The sequence below is a fragment of the Sebastes umbrosus genome, chromosome 17, assembly GCF_015220745.1.
Source record: "Sebastes umbrosus isolate fSebUmb1 chromosome 17, fSebUmb1.pri, whole genome shotgun sequence".
NCBI classification, from domain to species: Eukaryota; Metazoa; Chordata; class Actinopteri; order Perciformes; family Sebastidae; genus Sebastes; species Sebastes umbrosus.
The window spans coordinates 27,920,126-27,947,258 of record NC_051285.1 but is presented as its reverse complement, the minus strand read 5'-3'; the positions used below and the strand labels follow the sequence as shown (position 1 = coordinate 27,947,258).

Below are 27,133 nucleotides of genomic sequence, written 5' to 3'. Positions count from 1 at the left end.
AGCCTACTCTACAAATAGGGCAAAAGGCAACCAGACCTACTTAGCATCACATTTGTGCCATCCGCTTTCATTACCAAAGGCTTTTGGGCGTGTTGTTGTTATTCCACACTCGGGGCACTTGACATTGTGAGCCTGGGGGCACGATTAAAACACCTTTTTATAACTATTCTATCAGCCACTGACCTTAAATTGTAGAATAAATACCAGCAGCAACCGATGATGTTTCATGTCATGCATTAATCCTGAATTATATTGATTTCTAAATTACTCAGTAGGCTACCACTACACCACCACAAACATACCCTGCTGCTGCAGCAGGTGGGGCTTCGCTCCAGTAGCCTTATCTGCCAATGTATTTCCACATAAATAAGCCATTGTGTTTTGTTGCATTAGTCTGAAGCACATAAACCATGGGGGCAATCTGTATGGGGAAAGGAATCTATCCAGAACAAACAGGCTAGGAATTGATTTGCAGTGTCTTACACCATAACCTGCATAATGTGTCATCTCAACCAATAATATTATACAGTAAGCGTCCACTTTGTTCACAGAGCGATACTGAGTTTCTGCTTGTTTAATGCAGGCTATTATGGAGGACCACAAGAGTCACGGAAATAGTAATAATAGCATTTAATGATTGTACAATAAAAATAGACATTAATAAATTTGTTTACACATTCTTTTATTCATCTTAATTAATTGAATTAAGAATACAGGTTTTAATCCCCGCCGCTTTTACTGCAGCCATTAGCTATTCATTTCTGCTGAGTCATGTACAGTTTCTCTATTTAGCCTAATAGCTAATACGTAAGTATGTATGGATGTATTGGTGCCTTCAAATGAAACTCGTGAGCTCGGGTTTACAACATGGGAAGTCGTGTACACGATATGCTCGGCGTTGAAGTGGTTAAGTCATGAGAACACCGCTGCTAAGCAACGGCAACATTAACGTTACTGCCGGCGTCTAGAACCCACGGAGACTAACAATTTAGCAAGCTAGCAAGTGGGTAACATAATGCAGTAAATGCAAAGGTATAATGACAGAGGAGAAAGATGAAGCCGTTGGGAATATCAACGTTTTCCTCAAACGTATTATAAAATTACGAAGAAAAACAATAAAAATTACTTATTATGCACCGAAGAAATAACTTCCATAACTTCCGCCATTTCTGTCAACATGAAAAAAACACGTCACAAGTCGTGAACTCGGAAATTTCAGAAACTTTCCACTTCCGAGGTCGTGTATATGACATGACGGGGCGTTCATATGGGCCCAACTCATAAACATGGTAAACACGACCACCACATTTGAAGGCACCGTATGTACGAAAAGCAGCAGGGAAAATGGAAGTTGCCCTTTTAAATGCCTGATTAAAATCTGTATACTTAATTCAATTTGCGAATCCAGTAATTTATTTCTCTTTTTAAACTGTAGTTTTCAAATAGAATTTCAAATGCCATTATTTATTCATGAATTAATTAATTAACGTATGATGTTTTTGTAAATCCCCTTTTTAATTTGAACTGTTTATTGATGGATTAATGTTTCATTTGTAAATTCAAATTAAAAATGTCAAATAATTAATTATAATTTAGTCCATTCATACAGATTAGTAAATACACTTTTTTTTAATAGAGTACGGTCTAAGACCTGCTCTATATATAAAGCGTCTCGAGATAACTTCTGTTATGATTTGACGCTATACAAAAATAAATTGAATTGAATCAAATTGAATTGAACTTTTAAACAAATTTATTTATCCCTATTTTTATTGTATTAATTAAATGCTTTATCACTATTTTCCGTGACACTCGTGGTCCTCCGTACCCTATAAGTTTGATAGGCTATGTGCTAATGTAGTCTACTTTACATACCTTTTTATTGGTTCATGAATGCCTCACAGCTCTATACACTTCCTCAACTAAAGAAATATCAGACTACTTTGAAACAAAAATGTAGACTTTTAAATTGTAGCCTGTGGCTTTGTTTTTTGGACTCTCATGTGCGTTTGGGAGCGTCCACATTTCCGACAGCACCTCAAGGCGACACAGCCCTGAAGAGCCTCCTCCTCCTCTCCTCCTCTTCCTCCTCCTCCTCTCAGTCAGCTCTCTGTATTTCACCTGCGCTCTCTCTCTGTGGCTGCACACTTTGGTATGTTTCGGACTTTCCAAGCCTCTCCCAAACAACACAGTCATATCTGCTGGCTACAGGCCTGAGATACATTAGAACAGCTCGGACCGACAACAACTCCTCATTCCTTGAAGCTCTCCAGAGGTTTCCAGACGTTTTCTCAAAGGTTTCCAGAGGTTTCCACGTTGTTAATAATAAGGATGGATCCCTCTTCTGCTGCTGCTGCTGTGTTCCTGTTGCTGTCTGTTGTGTGCGTCGGGACTCTTCCTCAAGGTAAAGACTCGTTTGTACGCAGTGAGAATAAAGCTTTCACTAGAGTTTGGACACGCGCCTGCCTGCTGGTGCGCTTTCACATTATCATATGACAGGTTATTCTGGAGCCACGTTTCGGCTTCCTTTAGTCTACTAACTTGCCTGAATGTAAATACCTGAAGGGCTGAAGCAACTTCGCTACACCTGAACTCTTATTCCATTCCAGAATGTTACTCTTATTCCATTCCAGAATGTTACATGTTAACATTCCAGAATGTTACTAATGTATCGTTCTATTCTCTTAGTCTTTTTTTAACGCTTGTTTAAAGGCTGCAGTGACTCAATAAAATGTACGTGAGACTTTTGGAAAATCCATCATTGAATCAATAGAAAAACAACTATTTAGCCTCTCGTTTAAAAGAAATGAATGGAAAGTATTGCGTAGTGAAACTGAGTCTTCCTCCTTATATTAACTCTATAGCTATGAATAGCTATGTCAATTTATTTATTTATTTTTATTTAAAAATAAAAGAAATACCTATTTATTTATATTTATTTAAAAATAAAATAAATAAATATGTATTTTTATTTAAAAATAAAATAAATACATATTTATTTATATTTATTTTTAAAAAAATATTTATATTTATTTAAAAATTAAATAAATATGTATTTATATTTGTTTAAAAATAGAATAAATAAATATTTATTTATATTTATTTAAAAATAAAATAAATACATATTTCTTTATATTTATTCAAAAATAAAATAAATATTTATTAAAAAAATTAAATAAATACATATTTATTTAAAAATTTAATAAATAAATAAATATATTGACATGAATTCACGGAGGGCTCTGCTAGCTTTTTAAATAAGGATGTGTGGTTGTTTAAATGTTTTGTAATCCAAGCCTCTTATGTGCGTGTTTATTATTGTGTGAGTGTGTTTGAATGGGCCAATCAGAGGCCAGAATAACACACTCTGTCATTCAAGTTACAGCTTTCCCTCTCAAGGTCTAAATGCTGTAGACTAGTATTTGAGAAAGCACTCTTTCTTCTTGTGTGGAATAATGTAACATCTAATAGGCGTGCTGCCGTTGTGGGTGATACCGGTGTACCCACCAGACCTCCCTACCCCCACCCCCACCGTCGTTTTGCTTCTTTTTTTTTAATAGAAATAATACCCATTTAGTTAATTTTCCGTGTTATCAACACATAGTGGGATGACGGACGCTACAAACTGAGAGTGAAAGTGTCGGGAGTGTACGGAGTCTCGGCTCAGAGCAACAGGAGTCAGATTTCACACACAATAGTTGTCAGACGAGACGATGGCGGAGGATTTGGTGTCAAAGTGAAAAGCAAAAGCGCCTATTTGTCAATATTTCATATCTAAACCAAGCCCCCAGGAAGCGGGCCGGTCGTTGATCCCAACTTTAGTAGTGGCCAAATGGCAGTACTGCAACTTCCGTGTTCGTCACATGATGCCATTGAGCCCAAAAATACTTTTTCCAATAGACTTACATTGGGAAAGAGACGTCTGTAACTCGGAGGATAATTTGTTTTGAGGTAAATAAACACCCCAGTGCGAACACTCTAATAGTCCTTATTTAAATGATTCGTTTTTAAAAGTTGTAAAACGCACTAATATCTGAATCCAGACTTATTTCCCTTCCTCCGTTCATGTGAATAAGACCCAGACCGAGGCAAGATCCGGGTACTTTTCCAGACGGAAGCCGAGCCATTTTGTCTTCATGCGCCACTGAGCAACTTTCATATGAATGAACGGGGCCCCGCCTCCAACGCTGTATCCAGTTCTCTTAATACATTCATGATCTAAACCCAATGTTATAAGGGAACCATAACGTTAATGAGGTAACCGCGGCGATTACTTCATTAACGTTATGTTCTAGCATTGGGTTTAAATCTGAAATATTGCCAAAAAGGCGCTTTTGCTTTTCGCTTCACATCGTCTTGTCTTATCAACTCTCTCTCTCTCTTCCCATGTGTGTGAAATCTGACTCCTGCTGCTCTGAGCTGAGACTCCGTACGGAGCAGACTCTTTCACTTAAAGTTTGTAGCATCTGACTATGTGTTGATAACACGGCGCTGAAACGCCAAAATGAACTAAATGGGTTTTATTTCTGTAAAAAAAAAAGCAAAACGACGGTGGGGGGCGGTGGGTACGTAATGTAATCGGTGTGTACCCGACCACCGTGTAACACCGGTAACACCGACTGCTGAGGCAGGCCTCGTGGAAATCTGGACCGGAGAGGTCAGACACACCGCCACCTGACGGTAAAGATGAAAGTCAGCGCTCTACACAAATTGAGCGTCAAATTTTCTTGTAAAATGTCCAGCGTAATCGGTAACACCAGTGTAAGCAAACTGAATGTTCATCATACTGAAGAGTACAACCTGGAAAATTTAGAAGAAATGTCCACTGGGGCTTTACAAAGCCCTATTTTGGGAGTCGGTGGTTTGGCCCTGTAGCCTATAATCTCTCTGATGCTGATAGAGAGTAGCTTTTCTTGGTTAGAAAACAGGAAGTGGGCTTTGAAAGAGTTCAAGCATTATCACCAGCGCTGGCACCACTGACATTGTCTTGTGTCACTGACACAGGATCAGTCTTGATGAGTATACCCACAGCTCTTATCTCTGAGTTGTGTCTGAGTCACTGCCATCTCTCTGCATTTACAGAGCTGCTCTTTGTCAGAGCGACTGGAGGGGGGGGGTGTCTATCTGACTGGTCGCTGAGTGTGTGTGTGTGGGGGGGGGGGGGGTGATTGGTGCTCAACCCAGCCAGGGACAATATCTTCATCACTTGATGCTATCTGGCCTGTCTCCGGGTCACTGACTCCGCAGGAGGAGGGAAGGCATCATTTTCTTTTAGGGGGGGGGGGGGTGGTGGTGTGGGAGGTGGGGGGGTGGGTCGGCGGGGGTCACGTTTCATTAACGATAAAAATCCATATTTATCCTCCACATAATGACAGTAGATAGCGACTGAAGTTAGTTTCCAGCTTGATCTGTAGCATTCCTCACATCAAAGAGGGGGGATGCGTTCAAAGGCTCCTCAGTTTGAAGCTATGGGAGGCTTTTCAGGGTGACTTTAGAGCGGTAAGCTGCCAGCACAGATGTGAGCGGATACTGCAAAATGTGGGCTGTTGGAAGAAGAAAAAAAATGTAGAGGTGAATGGCTAACACTGCTTGGAAAAGTCATCATTAGTGACAGAGAAAGGCATTTTAAGAGAAAGGTTCATGCAATCACACAGTCCCGGTTAGATTAACGCTGTTTCTACCTCGTGATTGTTGCAACAAAAGATGAAATGATTGTCACCGTGATGACTTTCTAGAGTTGTGAAATCCTGTCTCTGTGAGTCTCTATAAGCCTTCAAACTAATCTTTTACTCATACTGGACTTCCTGGATCATATTTCATGTCTCACTATTAGGATACCTGAAGCAACAGCAATGCAGCACCCTCGCTCTTTTTTTGCTCTGAACATTCACTAATGAAATCCATAACAGAGACCTGCAGCCTTGTCCCCTTTATAAGATGGCCTTTGTTCCACTCACCAGCTGTCAGCCAGGTAGCGCAGGTCTACTGCATTTTTATTTTCCAGTGTTAAAAACTGGACGATAGTATTGTATTTTTCTGTCCTTCATCTTGGCTAAAACTGCAAGGTGCTAAGATTTTACTGTCCAGTGCAGCTGTAGAGATACTGTTGAACTAAATATGAGCATGTTTCTGCTCTCAGAAAGATCATTGTCAGAAACCTTCAATGACAAAGCACAAATGGAGAAGTGAAAACGCAGCGTACGTAATCTAACCCCGGACGTCATATACAATTCAGTGGAAGTGGGTGTGCTTGGATGGAAATGATGACACAGACTTGCCATGAGAATTTAAAAATAAAGGTTTATTTTAGAGATGATGATATGTATCCATGTTTTCACTTTGCATCGATGATAATGGGTCGTTGATCATTGAATCAATATATTGATATATCACTCCTATTTCTTTGTAGGGTCCTTTCCATAATGTTATTAAGCCAGTTGGTGGCAAAAACAAGAACTTTTAGTGGAAGTAAACTGATGTTACGAGGTTGCCCCAACTGATTACATTACAGCCCGTTTAGCGTCTGGTGGCTGCAGTGTACTCCCTCAATACTGCATGGACCAATTTCAAAAAGTGTTGTTCTCATTAGTCACTTAAGCCCAGGACAGAACAGCTGCGTGAGCAGCTCATGGCGGTGAAAGTGATCTTTTGACAGTATATTGGCATCATATCAGCAACATTACTACAGTTTCGATGTCTGTATCTGTAGAAAATATTACGGACATGAAAAAAAAGTAAAGATTTCTTTTTAAATCAACACTTCCTGCTTACACACTGGACAGTGTTGTAGAGCATGCAGTGACTTGCAGAGCTCCATGAATGAATATAGTACGGGGTTTTAATTGTGGATTATTACTTTTATTTACAAATTACCACACGTTTCTTAACCTTTCTCTATCTAAAATACATATAAATGACATTTATAATGAAATGAAATGGCCGTTATGAAAGGCAAACTCTATGTAGAAAGAAAGGGCTGACAGCAGCAGCAGAAACGCAGCTGGTCTGAACACCCAACGTGTGAATCACACCGCCTCCACGCGACGCGGCCGCCGCCATGCGACACAAAAACATGGGATAATAGGGTCCAGGTTGAAAAATATCGAAGTTACCCTTTAATTCTAGCATCTAATGGAGACTCGTAAAAGATAAGTTTGAATAAAATGTAACTTTACATTGTTTCTTATTGGCTCCATCCTGGCACTGCAGTGAAGAGAATCTAAATGATCACTGTTTTTTTTTAAATAGCCATGCTACCTGCCAGATATTTATTAACCACCAGTTAATAACACTCTCTACAGATTGGTGTGTTGCCAGATAAGCAATTAATCCTCCCAATGGCAGGATGTCCCTCCATCTTATTGCTGTAGCATTATTTAAATTTCCCATTTTTTCATTCGGATCACATCACTTTTTCTCAGAGGACTTGGGACCCATTACAGTACCTGGTCCTTTGGTGTCAAGCTTTGATCCCTTTTTGAGCGTGGATTATAATTCATTCCAGTCAGGCTGTAATTATATTCTACACAAGTGCTTTGAAATGGACCTAATGCCTCAGGCTGTGGATAATATGCACTAAACCAAACTATCCTCTCTTTAAGGAAATAAAAACAGGGGTTAATAAGTTGCTTATTACTGCTGATAGTGTGGGGGGGGGAGCCAGACAAGATAATGGGTATGGTATGCAGTTACACTTTGAGTTGCTTTAGCTCGGGGGGGACGGGACAGGACGGCTTGAAATGCTATCTCCATCTGCCCCGACATGTAAAATGGCTCGTCTTTTTCTGGAGGGAAAATACCTTTGTGGGGGTCGGTGGTGGAGGAGGAGGAGGAGGAGGTGAGGAGGAGGGGTTAGAGGTGGATATGTGAGGAGAGGGAGAGAGAGGCCAGGGGGGGCAGCTACCTTCTACTACCTTCATCCAACAATCCCAGTAGCCAGTCTCTGAAAGGTCACAGTGTGTTTGAAGCTCCACCTAAATCTTTCTGTCAGATGGCTTTAGTTTGATCCGTTATCCAGAAACCCCCACTCCCCATTACCCCTTCCACTGTTCAGACACGCCACATAAACATCCCATAACTTGCTATTGTCATGTGAGAGGGGTTAAAGGTTTACAAGGTCCTCCATCTCCCGTGTGCTGCTGGTGAAATCATTTCCAAACCGTGAATGACTTAGTGGTCTATAAATGAAGGGAGGTGTTTTATCTAAATTCTGAAAAGCTGACATTTGGGAGGTTTTCACCTCCAGCAGCAGCAGTGGTATCTTAAAGCTGCTAAATGCGAGATTCTATTGCCATCACACACACAATAGTTGTTTGCAGTAGTCTACAGTAGGGTGGGTAACACATCAGTGATTCAGCGCTGCAGTTTCCTCACTAAGGCTGAATTAACGCTTCAGTCGGCAAAATGTGGCTCTGTTTAATTAATTCACTTGTTTTCTCCTCATCCGCATGTAAATGAAAACATGCTGTTGAATAAATAAAGGTCCCTAAGACACACGTGGTGGCTGAAACGCTGACGTCTTTAATAATCTGTCCTCGCACTGCTGCAAAAATACATCAGCGAGCAAGAGGATTTTGCACACAGCTTCATCATAAACATTAACTTTATAAACTTCTTTGAAATGTTGTTCACAAATAAAAAAAGATATGACGAACAGTTCACTAATTATGGACGTGGAAAGAGTATCGATAAATTACAGCATCCTCCTTCTTTTCCTTTCCTATATTTGCTTTGGAAAGCAGTTCTAGTCTGTTTTTTTTTACAGAAGTTACATTCAAGCGATACATGGAAACTTTGCATCTTCACATCCTCTATTAGCATCATAGGAAATAGTCGACTGATAACTCCCCATATCAGCAATCAGCAAAGCTCAATGAGCCATCAGGTTAGCCTGACTAGGCTGTGACGCTTTATGATAAAGGACCACAGTTTAATGGATTTACAACAACACAGTTAATGTTGATGGAACAGTGTCTTCTGTCTTTATGTTTAGGCAGTAATAATAGTTTTAATGTTTAACAGAGGAAACCTGTTTAACTGCAGCACAGAGCAAAGGGAGACTAATGACTGAAGAAAACAACAGAATCAGGTCATCTTGAGGGATGCTAATTTTTCATTTTTTTTCCTAACCGATAACCAACCCTCATTAACCGATTATTAACCGACAAGATTGGTGCGTTGCATGCAGTGGTGCTATTTTTAGTGCCTAACAAGTCGATGCACAAACAGGTTGAATCCATCATTTATCACCAGCTGCAGTGTTTGAGCACAACACACAGCTGAGTCCCCCGTTCACCCGTCTGGGAGAGTTACTGTAGCAGCCGTGACGCCCAGTGGATCGTCCCAGTAAAAGTCTCCACCGCATCATTTAGTTTAGCTGGCAGGTTATCAGCAGTGTGTCTGCCTGGCGTAACGTTAACGAGTGTGGGTGTGGCGGCAGTGAGTGTTGGGTTGTCGGTGGCATGAATGGCAAAACACGCTTATGTGCCAACTTCCTGTATTCTGCAACTCCGGCTCAGACTCGCTTAAGGTGAGCTGTTAAGGTGGACCAGCTGTTCTCCTTTAAGTGACAAGACACTCCTCTGAGCTTTGCTCGGCTTTTTAGTTATTTTTTTTAACCGATAGCATTAATCTGTTTAAATTCTTAATGTCGGTTAAACGGTTAATTATTAACATACGTAGTGGGGATTATACCTCTCAGTCCCTTTTTGTCAAGGTAAGAAGTGTGTCTAATGCTGGGGGCCTCTCATCAGGCTGCAGCTTGTGTGTTGGGAAGTACAGAAAATATATATGTGGAGTTTCCACTGCAGTTTTCAACAACTTCCCCCATCAAAAACAAATGCACCTTGCTCTCCAAAATGCCCAGGAAGTAGCCGCAACAGTAGCTGAGACTAAAATGATGTCATGGGTAAACCCACGCCCACACACACACACACACACACACACAGACACAACTTCTCACATGAGGCAGCATGACTCATGTGTTATACTCCGCGCCCTGTGATAAGAGTCAGGTTGTTTCCGTCCTGTAATGATGTCATTTTGACTGTTCCATGGCCGCGTGACTGTATCAAAACCAGAAGTGAAACTGAGAGGAGAGCTGCAGCTTTGTTGAATGTACAGGAAAATTAAAATTTAATGAAGTCCCCCTTCTGAAGAGCAAACTCTAGGGGGGTAAATGCTCATGAAATAAGGCAGCAGGGAAGTGGAAGCAGTTAAGTAACTTGTGTGTCTGACTTATTGACTCTGTTGTTGATGGGTGAAACAAGAGTCAAGCACCGGTATGTTTTCTATTCCCGGTTGAATTGATATTCTGCTCATTGATGGAAGAACATATCCCTGGGGATTTGGATGAGAATAATTTCCTCTACTAATCTCAGGAAGACATGTAAAATATATAACCTGGGAGCCGAGGAAGAATTAGATTATCTATTAAAGAATGTGACTGGACAGTAGAGCGTGACAGGAAAGCTTGGTGGCTGGGTGGTGTGGGGGGGTCCACAGGTTGGCCTTTCAGTTTCCAATTACTGGAGAAAAAAAAAGAAAATACTAGAAAGTCCCAAGCTGATGTTGATGGAGTTGGTGTTGGTGGCAGAGCACATATAAAAACCTTTAACAGTGAAGCAGCGGGCCGTTGATGGTCATCTGCTGAAGACACCTCTCGGTCTGCAGCTGTTAGTGGACCGTCACAGAGATGGGGCCTTCTATTTAGGAGTGTCACGATTCTCCAAATCTACAATTACATTTTTGATTTAAACATGCCACAGTTAGACTACGGAGTCTTGATTCTGTAAAGATCAACAGATCGTTGGTTTTATCCCCTGACAACTGCCATTTACATTTTTAAATTTTAAAAAGAGATAACTGAACTCCCTTTTTATTTAGAAAGTGTTTCAAAAGTTCGACTACAACAGTCTGCAATATAAAAAGTAGCATCTTTTCAACATCAGTATAAAAAAACCTGACATCATTACAAAAACAAAACAGAAATCCTTCTGCAGTGCGTTACAAAGTGTGCTGAAATCAGGCGGTAATTTAAAAGAATATGATTGTTGTCATTTACAGTCCCGCTTGTTTCTCTCCTCTCTTTCTCCTCTGATTGCTGTTTGTCGCCGTTTGTTGCTTTGGACACAGTCTGTGAGCTGAGAGGACACTCTGCAGTCCCGCTTGTCGCTGACGACATCAGCTGCTCTGATTCAACAATGTTGAGTTGAAAAAAACGTGCATGTAGGATTAAAATTCAACTGTGGTGTTGTTCTGTCGGGAGATGCAGCGACTTCATGTTAAACCAAGTACGAGCAGGAGAGCTATGATGAGAAAGGAAAAGTAACGAACTAAATAACTAAAGGCCGCTAGGATAATTCACGTAGTGTAAAATGCATGGATGTATAAGGAGAAGTGGATTACCCAGCCTCCTTTCCATAGACCTTGGGCATATACAGGAAGTGCCCTCAGTATCGTAGCGACAGGAACGGCCCACGTTTCCCATCATGCCTGCCTAGTGCCGAGTGCTGGACTGAGTGGTTTCAGTTTCCTGTTTTATGTTCCAAAATGCAAATGTTACTTGTGTTTGGTGTTTGTAATGTAATGTGTCTGTTCAGAGCATGGCGGCTGATGGTGGAAATAGTGATTTTTGTGCTGGTTTATGGTTTTAACTGAGTGAAGTGGCTGTTATTTTCCTTCTAACACATGAAGGTAGGCGGAGATAATTATCAAGCCTGCTTCTGTTTTTGATGATCAAGTTTGGAATCTGATTTCTGATTTAAAATTGAAATTGTGACACCTCTACTTCTATTAGCTACAGCTAAATTACTGAGAAGTAAAATGTTTATCCTCAATATTTTTAATTGGCAGTCAAAGAAATAATCATGATCGTGGTGTTTCGAAGGCGTCTCTTTCCATTTTCATATCTGTGTAGTTGCCGGTGCTGTGTGTGTGTGCGTGTGTGTGATTAGGGTCCCGAATGAATGAGCATGCTGTGTGCACAAACACTATTATTTATGTAGATAAAAGGTTATTCCTTATCCAGAAACACCAGCCAGTGCGGCACAGAGAAGGCCACTGAGAAGCTTTAAATAAAAGATAGAATTTATTTGTGATGTGCGGCTCACTGAATAAATTAGCCAACTGAGAAGGAGGGAACAGAATACAGAGACACTGATCTGTTGTGAACACTGAATTTTTTGGCTTATATTCTGTACTGAACCTTGGACTCTGCTATTGAGGACTGGAACGACCTGTGACTTAATGAGCTCCACCCTCTGGTTGAGATATTCGTAGGACTTGGCATCTTCCTTTATTCCAGACTGACCGCACTCTTTTCTGACTAGCTGTTGTTGAACTGAATGGTAAAAAAAAACTCCCGGGATCCTATTATAACCCACTCAAAACACACACAAAAAATCAATAGCCGTAAAAGATGCCTTGACTCGGCTTGGACTCTTATGTGGCCATTATTGCAGCCTTAGATGTCAATTAGCCGGCTGCAGCTGAGAGTGGCCCCCTAAAAGGAATGGGAGAGGAGAAAAAGCTCTATTACCATTGAGTTGAAGGAGGTCTGGATGAAAAAGCATTCAGCAGCCTTGCCCTCCCTGGAGATATGATATGCCTTTGACTACAGCTGGCTATCGAGCCTCACAGGTAAAGTTAATGGAGACATTGCACAGACTAGTGCTGCACTCAGTCTCTGAATCTATGAGGTCATGAAGAAATGCAGGTCTCAGGTATAGCATTGATCCTTAAAGCGTTCGATTACTCCACTGAATAGGCAACCTGGATACATTAATGGGGATAAAATAGTCTGTCCTAGTGTCATAGACCTTTTAACCAGCTATTTATTCAATGGACATAAGAAAGATGAATGATTTTTTATTGTTCAAAATGAACCTTAAAGGGAGATTTGTCAAGTATTTAATACTCTTATCAACATGGGAGTGGCCAAATATGCTGCTTTATACATGTATGTATGTATGTATATATTCATTATTGTAAATCAATTCACAACACTAAACAATGACAGATATTGTCCAGAAACCCTCACAGGTACTGCATTTAGCATAAAATAATATGCTCAAATCATAACATGGCAAACTGCAGCCCAACAGGCAACAACAGCTGTCAGTGTGTCAGTGTGCTGACTTGACTATGACTTGCCCCAAAACTGCATGTGATTATCATAAAGTGGGCATCTCTGTAAAAGTGGCCATGGCAGTTTTTCCTCGCCAAAATTTTGCGTTAAGTTTGGAGCGTTATTTAACCTCGACATGTTACCAAATTAGGGTTTCTAGTTTCATATGATGCCAGTATCTTCACTCTAGCTTTAAAACTGAGCCCGCTACAACCTCCGAAAGATTGATTGCATTACTGCGTTAAAGAAAAAAATAATTTGCGTTATTATGGCGTTAACTTTGACAGCAGTTAAAAGTGAATTGTGTATTCTCTCAGATGTCTATTAATTGGCCAGCAGACTGTACCAGGTTTTCTGTAAACTAAACACACAGAGCTGCATATTTGTGAACACGAGTACGCCTGATATCTGAGATGCAAGAATGTGACCTGTTGTTTGACCTGCAATTCACGAGAGATTCAGGTCAGCTTGTTTCTGTTGAGCTGAACATGAAGTTATGTGAGCTACTGCATTAAATACTTCATAATGAACTCAGTCATTATTCTTGAAACTTCAAGTCCACCTGATGCAGATATTTAATCAGCCTGAATCTTATCAGTTTGTTTAGCCGGTCAAAACAAGTGTAGCATTTTAAAAAAAAAAGACACAGGGATAGTCACTCTTTTCAAGATAATTAGATTTGTCAGCGAGACGTCTGGTCTGTGACGTCCTCCAGCTTTTATTCCACAATGTTTAATTTCTGCACAAGCATGTTGTCAGTTTGCAGACTAGTCCTGGTCATTTTAAAGACAGCTGGATTTGACCGAGAAGCATTTCTCTGCATGCCAAAAGATCGTGTTACACAGTGTATATGTAGGTAGAGCACTAAAAAGCCTTGGGGGGTGTTGGGGGCAAAGGGCACAGCGCTGTGTTCTGGACTAATACTGTACAGGCAGGGGGATGTGTTGCAACGTCCGCCTCGCTGACAACATGGGCAGCAAGAGGAGACAGGAAAGTGGGTCATGTTGACATTGTTTGCTACTTTTAATTGGTGTGTCCCCGTGGCTTCACAAAGCCTGCATTCATCTCGTGTTCTCCCCCTAAAGGTTGCTAATGCTTGATGAAAGCACCACAGTTCATCACCCTGTTTGTGTTATTTCTAGCTAAAGTTTCCACCACCTACATAGTCTCCAGCGCTTCAGCTCTTAGATTCATCATAAGCATCAAAATAATGGTGCTGTTGCTATTGGATGTTTTAATTTAACAGCCAAGATGCTTTGGACTCAACAGACTGAATGAGCCTGCGAGGGATAAACTACTTCCATTGCAGCCTCATATTTTCTTAATTGCCACTGAAGACGTGGTGAATAATTTCAGACTTCTTTTATTGTGAAATATTTCTTGTTCTGATACTTTTTGGGTTGTGCAGAGATTAAGAGATGCTGTGGGAGAAAGGTACAGCTGCACTCTGGATTTGAAAGTTTGGTTGATTAACAGCAATTTGTGTGGAGGAGAGCGTTGCCGCCAAAGTGGCAGTTATTTTCTTTTACAAGGTCTACGTGGGAGTGCGAATGCAAGAAACATTCCTCAGTTCCTTGAGCTCGAATGATAAACACACCTTGATCAGAGTAGTCAACATCGGGATGAGAGTCAGTTTCAGCTGCATAAACACGTGTCTCCTCATTTCCAGAGACGTAGTATACATGTATGTATATATACAGCAGCTCGGGAATAAAACATTTAGATGCACAATCAGTGGGGACTTGACCACACCAAGTGTCAGACGCCATCTCTTAAGATCTGGCTCAGTTGAGGCCACTTCTTGTTTGTTTCTCTTCTTCTGTTTTCAAATTGTTTCCAGCATGAACGGGGACAAACGGCGAGCTTCTAACTGTGACATCCTGTTGGAGCAGTTGTGAGCTATTGAACAAGAAAGATTTGTCATCCCAGCAGGCATAAAGTGTACTTTCTTTCTAGTTTCTATCTAAAACAAAAACATAAAAAAGTCAGATAGAACCTTAAAATGACACTATCACAAAATTAAAATCATATTCAGTAGGGAATCTGACGATACGATACGATACGTATCATGATACCATGATAATATATTATCCGGGATCGGGTCGCGGGGGCAACAGCTCCAGCAGGGGACCCCAAACTTCCCTTTCCCGGGCCACATTAACCAGCTCTGACTGGGGGATCCCGAGGCATTCCCAGGCCAGAGTAGAGATATAATCTCTCCACCTAGTCCTGGGTCTTCCCCGTGGTCTCCTCCCAGCTGGTCGTGCCTGGAACACCTCCCAAGGGAGGCGCCCAGGAGGCATCCGTACTAGATGCCCGAACCACCTCAACTGGCTCCTTTCGACGCAAAGGAGCAAGGACTCTACTCCGAGTCCCTCACGGATGACTGAGCTTCTTACCCTATCTCTAAAGGAGACGCCAGCCACCCTCCTGAGGAAACCCATTTCGGCCGCTTGCACCCGCGACACAGAACACCACAGTATGCATACAAATCTGAGTATTTAAGTTTAGTTTAGTTTACTTCTTTATGTAATCAGAACAGTGGGATTTGCATTTGCATTTATCACAGTCCCTGTAGCATCCAACATCATAGCGCTCCTTTGAGGGACACATATCTTTGCAAATGCAATAGAGTTAATCTTGGCATGTAAACGTAGTTAGTTAAAAATCAATATGAGAATCGATACCGTATCACAAAACATAATATCCTGATATTTACCCCTATTATTCAGTAGAATCCATGAGGCATTTTGCAGTCTATAAGACAAGATTTGTGATGTTTTTCTATAATTCCCTCCTTTACTTTCCCTTAAAATCTTGCGGGTGTATTTTTGCTGTTATCCCTCCAGCATGCTGTTTCTGTTGGTAATCCTAAACCTTACGCAGCCTGAAGCCCAGGCTTTTGGTTTTAAAGCTGACAGCCACTTCTGTGCTTGTGAAGCTGTTGCTGGTACAACATGATGCTCCATATATGACATTAGTTGTGGATCTCTGTAGCGCTGTCGAGCTTCTCAGGTTTCAGTCCTGTGAAGTAGGAATGCTGCCCGGTCTCATCCTCGTGTTCACACTATCTGCGGAGTTTTACATTAATGCATCTTAAGGGGATTACCGCCGAATCTCACGCTTTGAAGTCTGCCATTACTATTCGTAGAACATTTAGATCTGTATTTAATGAGCATTCGAGACTTGAAGAGAAAGGGTTCGTCCCTCTTTCTGATCTGTGATGACACATATAAAACAAAGCAGAGGAGATGAATAAGGCGTCTGTCACAGCTGCTAAAAGCACCAGATTTTGATATAAAGCACACCTGAATGTTATAATTGAGTCAACTGTTATCTGTGTCAGTTATTGTTATTGCAGCATTTTCAGCACAGACAACGGCCTCAAAGAGGATCCTAATTATATTTGAGTTGACATTTTATTCTTCCTCCATAACTATTGTGGTGTGTTTATGTGCCAGCGGAATAGCCTTAATTTCAGAAGTCACCTGTGTCGGCTGCTAAATACTGTATTATTTTTTTTCATGTGTAGTTCTGGCTGAATATTAAACAGAATCTGCAGCTTTGAAATTTTCCAGAAGTGTTAAATGTTGACAGCAGTTTGGCTCCGTCACCGGCCTTGTAGTTGTTTTTTGCTTTCATGTTTTTAAGCCGCGGCTGAATGTCTTTAATATTAATATTTTAACTATCGTGCATCGTATTGGAAGTAATAAATCTGAAATCGAGTGCTACTCTCTTTTAAGGACAAACAACACCTATAGCACAAGAAGAAAAATACAGGTCTTAAAGGTCTTAAATCTCGAGCACATCCGGCGGCAGCTCCATGGTACAATTGATATTCAATAAACACAGTATGCCTTACCTTATTGTTGGGCTTTGTGAAAAATGTGGCTGAGGGGAATTGGAAATGGTTTCACTTCACACCTCCCCATCAAAAAGTAGTTTGGCGTGCTGTTATAGACGTCTCTTTGCTGGAGCTGCACTGTTTGTTTACACAGTCTATACAGTAATTGGGAGATTATTCCTTTGAATTGTGCTAAGTCCCTAAACCCTGGCATTATGCTTGTCTTAAAGTTGTGTTTACTGCCATGGGCTTGTCTCAGTGAATCTACTTTGCTGTAGCTGTAGCCCTTTCTCTGACTAGTTCTCTTGCTTATTCTGCATCACTCTTCCATTTGTTTCCTGATAGGAGAAAAACAGTTTTACAAACGTTGTTATTCTGTTTTTCTGGGTTCGGGTTAAATTCAACCAACTAGTTGAAGCCTTACAGTGAAACTGCCAAACTCTGTAGAAAGTTGTCGCCGTCTCTTTGCATTTGTGACTCTGTGTGCTCTTTGTTGCCCTTCCTTTTCTCCTTACAAGCACCCAATTATGAACCAGTCATGCCGGCCGTGTACAACAGCCATCATGCTACAAGGGGCAAAGGCTGGTGCGTGGCGTTTCATGCATTTGAAATACGTAGTAATTAGTTTTGTTCTTTTGTTGTGCATCAGAGCCACAGTCTCAAGAGTACACACCACTTCCTTTCCCCTTGTTCATAATAATTTGATGTTTTATTAGCTGCTGCAGGGAGATCCTCCGATTATTTCAGGTCAGCTACAGAACAGCAGCCCCGGAGCCGATAGTCATTCAGCGTTTTGCTGAAGGACACTTCAGGAAAGCGGACGCTGTCTGACTCGGACACGGTGTGTCTGTCACTGTTCCTCTCTTACTGAGGAGTAATGTGACAGCAGCTTTTGCTCCTCACGTGAGATTACAGACGATGATGCCCGTATGCCTAACGATGTTATCTAAAAGGAACTCTTGTGTCAATATTTATTGACATTTTCCATCAATGTTCACAGGACTGAAACTGGATTTGATCTTTTTATCAGTAAATTTAATTCTTACCGTCTGATCTTTCAGGTTTCTTTGTCATATGAACAACGATTTGTTTTTACACCAGCTTGAGGTGTTTTTTTTTATTTTGTTGGAGCAGTAAATAGGCGATGGAAACCTGTTTGTCAAATAAATAATGATGGGTTTAAACATACTGCATTGAGGCAGCAAAGGACCGTCTGTAAATGATCTGCAGCATAACTTTTCCCCAGAGCTGTCAAAGGCACTGCTGGAGACTTTCCGCTATAACTGAAGAGACCCGTTATTGGCTCCTCTTTGTCTTCATCTCGCTGCTTCAGAAAGCAAGAAATATGTTCTCTATATGAGCTGAAACCAAAGAGCCGACCCAATAGCCGTACGGTCTGTGTTCTTGGCAAACAGCGGTACACCCTTGTTACCTGCCTGAAATGCTAATAATGTCAGAAGTTGTCAGATGAGTCCAGAGATAGAGGCTTTATATGCTGGTTGGTTGGTTCTCCTGCTGTGCCCAACTGAGCAAACAGATGGTATCGTCTACAGTTTCTGTCAGAGCCTGAAAAATCCCCCCACCTAAGGGACACGGCAGAGAATGTATACTAATGTATGCGTGCTAAAACACATGTGATGCCTGTTAAAGTATGTTTTTGAAGTCATTAGACAAGATAATATTTCAGGCACCATTGCACAGGTTTGATTGATTGTCATTTAGAGTTCTTTTAAAGATTAGCTCAGGCTGAATTCTTGACATCTGAAAAATCAGAAACTCTGTTGACGTCATCTCCGGCTCTCCTTACTCATCATTACACACAACCAGCTATCTGAGAAATAGCCTGAAGGCACAGCTTGTAGCTTTGTTTTTTCACTGCTGTATTACAAGCATTCAACGCCCATGGTACATGATAATTGAACCTGTTTTTGTTGAGGCGGGTAATGCCACTGTGAACGCAACTCTCACCAGGCGGTGCAGTATCGCAGATGGCGGCCTCTAGCTGCTAGACTGCTGATCCAACACCGCATCTCCCTTTTGGACATGAAACCGGACTGTAACATCAAACGACTTGGACCACTTGGAACAATATACACTCGAGTCCTTCAACAGGCTTCGAATCATGAACAAAGACAAAACAGGCAATACAAAAAAAAAGGGGAAAGCCAACTCCACCCCCAAATCCCAAAAGACTCCGGATTCACACCCGGGTGCAACACCATCCTCATCTCCAAAGCCTCCATGCTGCAACAGAGGAGAGCGTCATACTCATTTACATTGTAAATAAACTTACTGGACTTGACACCAGCGTCATTGAAGTGCTGCAGAGGGAATTCCAGGCACTGCGCCAAAAAATCCTTGAATTCAGTCAGGACAAAATACTCACTGAAGGAAAACAAATCACCACAACACAACGTTAACACTCTTACCACCCAGTTCACCTCTGGTACCACCTGAAACAAAGCCATGAAAGAGACTATTCTGGACTTAAAAGCATGCAGCATGAGAGACAATTTAGTTTTTCCATTCCCAGACAAACCCCCAGACGACCCCAAAAAAATCAATGAAGGAATTCATGACCACACAACTATAACTACCCACGGAGACAGTCAACAACATCACATGCCACTGCGTACACCGTCTGGGACTGGAGAACTCCAACCAGTGAACACGGGCGCTTGTAGTGAAATTTGAGCACTATAAACAAAAAACTAGTTCAACGACAAGGAACACAACCCTTTCCCTCTCTCTCTCTGTCTCTATCTCTATCTCACCCCACACGTACTCTCCTTATTCCTCCTTTTTAATCTCTCCTTCTCCTTCTCTATCTCTCTCTATCTCATTTTGTTAAAGACACATATCCATTATAACACCCTCCAAAGATTAGATTACTCCTTGTGGCTCTAACTGTCTGCAAGAACCCCTCATGAACTGGAAATCAAAGAACACTATACAGGTACATATTATACACTGGGAAAACACTTTTTCCCATCCTTCATCAAAACCACTACAACAGAACCCAACTCCATCTGGTCCTGACCTGCTGTACCCTGCTGTACTCCGCTCTGAGTGCCAGGGGTATTAAGGTCTAATTTTAACTTTGGGACTGGATGAGAACCACTGGAAGCTCTGCCTCTTTGGGCCTTATTGAGGAAATACCAGGGTGATCTCCTGTGGACCAGTCAGAGATAACACCAACCACCACCACCAGGATAGTCTCAGCACTCAGGTATTTCTTCCCGGACTACCAACTCTTTGAGACCAACACTCTCAACTCAACAGCAGGGCGTATCAGCAGCAGCTCATGAGTCAGTCTCTCTGACATTTCCTTTAACTCTACTGCTGAAAGCTTATGCGAGGTTTTTCCGAGCGTGTTTACAACTGATAAGGAAACAGGGTGGAATTTCTGTTTCAAAAGATGCTTTTACTTTCCATCTAGGCGAGCGAGACAAAGAGCACACACAGTCTCAAAGCGGTCCGATACTGAAACCGATGGTACAGTTTTGCTGCATGCTGCCGCGGCCACCCAAGTAACAGATAAGGCTGTGAGAGAGAAAAGGCGGTCTTTTTCCTCATTTATGAGGCACCCCACGCAGCTATGGTGCAAAGGTGCAGCGCATACCATCCATTCCTGTCTCTCTTGCTGACATATAGAGCGACTAATAAAACTAACCTGAGGCCACTGAGGGAACTGGCTCATCTCCAGTCCCCGACTCCTTTTAAAGACTTTCTCGCTTTGGCTTGCACTTTCTATAGCTTCTCTTCTTTGTCTTATCACAGTATGATTCTCTCCCTTTTATTTAAGTGCAAGCCTATTTAGTATTGTTCACATCCTCTCGTTTACGACTGTCTGTGCAACAGCACCAGTTGGTACATATTTGGAAAAACAGTTCTAACTCACACAGGCTCCGCCCTCTACGGGACTCTATGAGTAATATCCATTCATTATCCTGTCCTCTCCTAGGTTGCCAGACTATCACATGGCTGACCCATAGAGACAGACAACCATTCACACTCACATTCACACCTACGGGCAATTTACAGTCAACAATGAACCTGCATGTCTTTGGACTGGGGGAGGAAACCGGAGAACCCGGAGAAAACCCACGCTAACACGGGGAGAACATGCAAACTAAACAAACCAAGGGCCCCAAGCCGGGTTTGAACCTACGACCCGCTTGCTGTGAGGCGACAGTGCTAACCACTGCCCGCCAATACATAAGGCAGCACACCTCGCTGTCCACTATCCTTAGGCCACGGCTACACCCAGTTTAGTTGTGTACTACCTGGGTTGGCTTGGGCCCTCTTCTTCTCTGCTGTTTTTTATAGGGGTGGCCGGTGCTACAATGTCATTGGCCACCCCGAAATTTCTGCCACGTCATTGGCTTTCACTTCGCAATGGAGCGGGTGTTTTCGGCCAGCACGTTTGGTTGTGCCTGTATGGTTGATGCCACATTGTGCCACTTTGCCTTCAAAAGAGGAAGCTCCTCTCTCTGCAACAACACAGACACAAGACACTGGAGCACACACAGCTTTTCAGTGGAACACAGCCCGGTCTCATTCACAGATCGTCAAATACCAACATTTTGTCACGGCCCCTCGGGATCTGAAACCAACGTACAATGCATTCAAACTAACTGCAATTCGATCCGCGGCACTATAAGAGCAACTGCTCCAGTCGTCCATTCACTCTGTCCGCATCGAGAGGCGCCAAGGTTGGGGTGGGTGGATGGATGGGTCAAACAAACACAAGAGTCATCACGTAAGAATATGATTAAATCACTTTGTGAACGCACATGATTTAGTGCTCAGTCCTAGTTTTACCATAATGTTAACTCCAGTGAGAGCTGTACAGTAAAGAGTTTTGGTTGTCTGAAGGTGGAGACACACCACTGCTACTTAATATTCACAATTGTGTCCAAAAAGGAGTTAGAAGTTTATCCGTAAGTTGTCTAATGGCATAGATGGTGTGATCATGGGTTCACTTTTTTCATCATTCCGTCAGACTTTGTTTCTTCTCACATTATCTACACTTTGTGTAGAATTGCTGAAGGCGATACACAGCGAGGATGGTGACAGAACTGTCATTTCAAATATTTAAAGTTAGAAAGGATTGCTTCCATCCACAGACGATGTGATATGCAAATGCGCCCAACATTCAGGGATAGATAAGCTTTGTTCTCCCTCTCTACCTCTCTTTCACTCCTGAGGCTTGAGCCGTGACATGCAGCTTTGAAGAGAGATGCTTTGGTGCAGTCGAGAAGCCTGATGTTGCCCTGATAGGCTTATTGACTGTTTTGATGCTCAGTGAATTCAGTTAATCATGTGCAAAATAAATAAACAGAACCGCCTGGGGAGATAAGTCATCTCATCCATCTCAGTCTCACTCATTTGAAGACATCTTTGCTCCAAATACAAACTTAGTCACGACATCCATTCTGGCTGTAGGCCTATACTGTATGTAGCAACCGGAAGGAAGGATGACTAGCGATGTGTGTATGAGCTGGTCATATTGAGCGGAACAGTCTGTACTTTTAGCCTGGAGATTCGAAACACTTTTTGTTGGTCAAGTTACAACTTGCAGAGTTCTTCGGGAGGTGATCATAGTAAGAAAACTGGTTCAGTGCTCGAGGGCGAAATTCCAACTCGTATTTCAGACTGAGCGGACTAAGGGAGTCGACTCCACCTACAGTGTCTCCGTACAATAACATTAAACCACTAGAACAAGTCTTTTCTGTCAGCGGGAACTCTCTTAAACACATAAGGGTTTAAACCAGGGCTGGAGCAGGATGTGGATTATGTGAGTTCTTCCTGGTGATGTATTTAAAAAAAAATGTTTATCACTGAGAAAGTTTTCACTTAAAATTGAATGTTTGTCTTTTTTTTACTCTTGCTATATGCATTTAAAGCTTCAGTAGGCAGAAAAAAAGGCAAAAATTCCATGAATTTTGACAGTGCACAATACAATACATACTGTACACATACAGTTGTTACACAACTTTAAATAACCAGTTGCTGTCTCTTGCAGAATAAACAGGCTGTTCCAGACTAGATTTCATTCTGGTTCTCTCACCACCCGTTTATATACTTGATGTACACGATGTACATGACTTGTCTTCACCTGTTCAAGTTATTGTAGAAAACATAGCTGAAAGGAATATAACCTTCCTGCGTGCTCATGCATGTCTTCTATACGGGAGGACCTGTGTGGTAATGTCACATGCTCACATTCTGTTGCATTCAGGTTGTTGCATGATTAAAGATCAGAGCTGAAGATGCTGTTATGTGATCATCACCTCTAGACCCCTACCTCTATAGAGTTTCTCACTTTATAATGCACGAAGGTTTGAATATGAATACACTTTTTATTCGAAAATGATAAAGTGCAACTGCAGGACCTGCTGATTCAGATCTCAAGATACAAGGCAGTGCAATACTTAACAAAAAATAAAATCTTCTATTCAAATTTAATAAAGAGTGGTTTAACCTGCTGCTTCTGTTCTCTTTTCCAAAGCAAAAGCATTAATATTTAACAAAAAAAGGAAGCCAAAAGGTTTCCACCGGGGCTTGAAAAACTCTCTCTCGTCTGGCTCTTCCTCGCCATCAGCCGTGCTTTCGTTATGTTGTCGTCTTTCTGAGACGCGCTGCTGGAGCACGTCGAGTACGTTATTCGAGTAACATTTCTTTACTAATAAGAGTGCTAAAATATACATCCATATGACGTTTGTCGTGCTTAAATACAAGGTGCAAATTGATTTTAGATCGATATACGTCCCCCGTGAAGGACAACTTGTACCTATCGATGTAGTAGATGAATCATTACCCCTAATTATAAAGCTCAGTAGGCCTGTTCAGACTTCAGTCTGTCAGTTGTCTTATTTGCACTAGAAAAGCAATAAAAAACAATAAATCATCATGAGGAACTCTGCCTGAAACCAACTCTGCCATTTAGCAGTGGAGTCCTTTAATCACCCTCTGCTGCCTGTCAAGTTGTTCCAGAGGAAATTATTAATTTCCCCTTAATCAGCTGTTGGCATTGTATGAATTGGTGCCATCACCTTGAGGATACATCTTTTCCAGCAGAGCAGATTGCTGTCAGCATAGCTGTTGATTTCCTGTCATTGTTTCATCCTCAACTCACACTGACAAACCTGCAGAACCCGGGCTGCTACATTCCCGGCATTGTAATTCTAGTCACTCCTGTGTCACATCTTACTTGTCATGGGACTAAAACGTTATTCTTCTTCCCTTTGCAGCTAAAGGCCCCATAGTCTGACCTTTGTTCCATTTCCGACCTGAGACTGTTAAACACTCATGCTTGTCTGCCTGTCTAATTAGGATAAAGTGGAGGAGAGACATTTGATAAATTTAACTGTGCATTGTTTGTGTATTGTTTGATCCCCGTCTGCATGCCATATTTTCACAAGTGATAAGCTGCAGTGCCACTTGTTAACTTTTTTAATCTTTTGAACCCCATTTCGTGGTTCTTTAACGGACGATGGAAAATATCTGCAGCCAACATAATTGGATTTTTTTTTTGTTTCAAATTGAAGTATTATTTCAAGTTAAGAAAGCATTATAAAATGGGACCAATACTTTAATTTAAAAAAAGGCACAAAGGCAAAAACTCCCTGAGTTGAAACTGCAGTTGTGAGTAATGGTGCATGGAGTGAGCATGATGTCCCCCCCATTGTCTCCGGCTTGTCATTTTGAAACCGAGAGATAAGACTTCTGACTGAAGGTGGGGCTGATGCAAAGAGGATGAAATCTGAGTGGGGCCTCGTGCACGGTTGACCTGTTTAACACCTGAACAAACCCACATCATCTTCTCAAAGAGGAGACATATACTGTATGTCTCTGGAAGACAAAAAACACACAGGCTCATGTTCTTTAGTTTTCCAGTCCATTATATACAAGTAATATTTAGTTAAACTAATTAACAGAAAACAACGATATGAAATCATTAGAAACAAATCGATTGACAAAGTCATGAAAAATTGGAATGATAGAATAAAGCAGCTGTGAGATTTGTCAAAGAGTAAACCTCTGAGGGGTCTGTGGGGACCCCAGCCGGTTGGACGAGGGTTAATCAAACCCACAGTTACTATAGCGACTTCTGGCTTTCCTCTTAAATGTCAGAATCCCACAAACAGAAAATCTTTTCCACGGTATTTGATAGATAATCCTTTTGATATCTACATCGTTCCCAGATAAGGCTAAAATAGGCCTCTTGGATTTGTCTTCTCTAGATAACCGTCCACAGACCTCGTTGTGATAAAGCTCCCATCCACAACTCTGTTCAGCGTCTCTTTCCTCCATATCAGCCGAGGTCGGAGCTCGCTGCTGCTGACGGACGCTTTTTTAACCATTTCCTGGATAGCATCACTTGACGGGTTGTGTCCATTAATAGTGTCCATTAATGTCCACTCAGATAAACATGGAGACTTGACTCTCTCTCTGTGTTTCTGGTAATGGACCTCCGCTGAGTAGGCATACTTTATGCATCCACACTAACTGGACATCTGCTGAAAGTCAACATTTCTTTGTCGCTCTTAATTGCAGACTGGCTCCTGAGCTCGGGAAACAAATGCTGGCAGTGCCCGTTGTTTTTTGGCAAATTAGGTGGTTAGCAAGTAAATAAGGTTTATTCTTTTAGACAAGAGATGGTCTTATGTTTGTGTCCACCCCCGCTGACGAGCATAATGTTGCTCTCCAGACATGCTGGTGCCTCCGCAGCCTGCTGAAGCAGCAGAGGGTATTTTTTCCATAGACAATGAATTAGCTTCAAGTCTCAAGGGTACTTGCCTTTCCATCTCCTCCTCCATCTACAGGGAACCCCATATGGGGGGAGCACAAAGAGGCCAAGTTGCAGCTGATCAGGAAGTTTAAATGAAGTGTGTGTGTGTTGCGCTTTGGGAGTAGACCAGTAATAACATACAGTGTCTTCAGAGAGGCAGGAGGGAAAAGGTTCTCAACACAACATCACAATGAGATGCACTTCTTTTGTTCTTTCAGATGCAAAATGATCAGCTCTGAGTCAGCCTGTTCTAAAAAATGCAAAGCGGTGGCTGCTTACGTGCACATTTCATGTGATTTAAGGACACTGGATCCTGTGAGAATCATAAACCACGAGAAGACCAACAGAACCACTTCCACATTGATTTTGTCTCAGTCAGTCAGCGGTAAACAGTGGCTGAATAAGCAGCTGATAGCCTTCACAAATATTTTTTTCCCAGGACAGGAAGGACAGGTTTATAAAATAGATCTATATTTCACCTACAATAGATGGTGAATAGCCGGCTGGAGCAGACATATGAGCATAAATGTGAAAGTAAACTGATCAAATACTTATCTCTTTTTTACAAAACAATTTAGTTAACTTAACGTGTGCACGCAATGATTTATCAGCCTGTTTTGCGTCTCATTTGACCTTTGACCTGAGGTCGCAACTGAAACGTTCATCTCGAGTATCAAGCTTTTAATGGCCAGATCTTCAAATCACTTGAATTTTTTTATTGCTTGTGATGTTTCATCCCCACTGAAGGTTTCTCTGTGACCCTTTTAATGTCTTCCACTTCTCAGAAGGAGTCTCATTGCTTTGTTTCTTGGGTCAATTGTTTTTTAATCACACTCGCCTTTTGTTCTGGCTTTACTTAAACCCACGGGCGTCCCTTAATCAATCTCTCTCTCTCTCTGTCATGGTTGAAATATAAATAGCTGACCCCCTCAGACCTCAGAGTACCCACACCCCCTACCCCCTCACTGAGACACTTCAGAGGCAGTGGGAAGAGCTTGTTTGACCTCCCTGACATATTCTATCCATTTGGCCTCATGGCTGGAGGAGACACACATAGAGAGAGCCACCTGTTCAACATTTTATCCGGCAGGGAGTGTGTGTCTGTGTACACATGGTCAATATTTGCATAGACAATGTTCTGCCTTCACCAGCGGACTACACAACACCTTTTTCAGCTCAGGCAGGATGGTAAAAGGCTGTTTTCCTTCACTTTTCAGCTCCGTTGTTTCTCTCCTCAGGCTACGGGGGCCGGTGGGAACCGCAGGAGAGAAAATAGTGCCACAATTTCCTGTTCGGGGGAAATAGTATTTTTTCCTCACTGAAGTCAAATTGAATTACTGGAGTAAACATTTACTTGGGTGAAAGT

The 27,133-nt window shown here is 41.8% G+C and overlaps 1 protein-coding gene and 1 long non-coding RNA gene across 8 annotated transcripts in view; both read left to right on the top strand.

Annotated features, from left to right (window-relative positions):
• Positions 1-1,597: 1,597 nt before the first annotated feature.
• alcama (activated leukocyte cell adhesion molecule a) overlaps positions 1,598-27,133 on the top strand; it is a 72,866-nt gene continuing 47,330 nt past the window's right edge. For 3 of the 7 annotated variants that reach the window (XM_037749541.1, XM_037749540.1, XM_037749545.1), the window contains exon 1: positions 1,599-2,404. In XM_037749541.1, coding sequence (XP_037605469.1) covers positions 2,332-2,404 — 73 coding nt within the window. In that variant the 5' untranslated portion in view covers positions 1,599-2,331. Of the gene's footprint in view, positions 2,405-27,133 lie in introns of all 7 variants that reach the window. The other 4 variants (XM_037749547.1, XM_037749546.1, XM_037749543.1 and 1 more) reach the window with 2 other exon arrangements.
• LOC119476239 lies at positions 5,143-6,316 on the top strand. The gene is made up of 2 exons (XR_005203975.1): positions 5,143-5,971; positions 6,140-6,316. It is a non-coding gene; the product is annotated as an uncharacterized LOC119476239 (long non-coding RNA).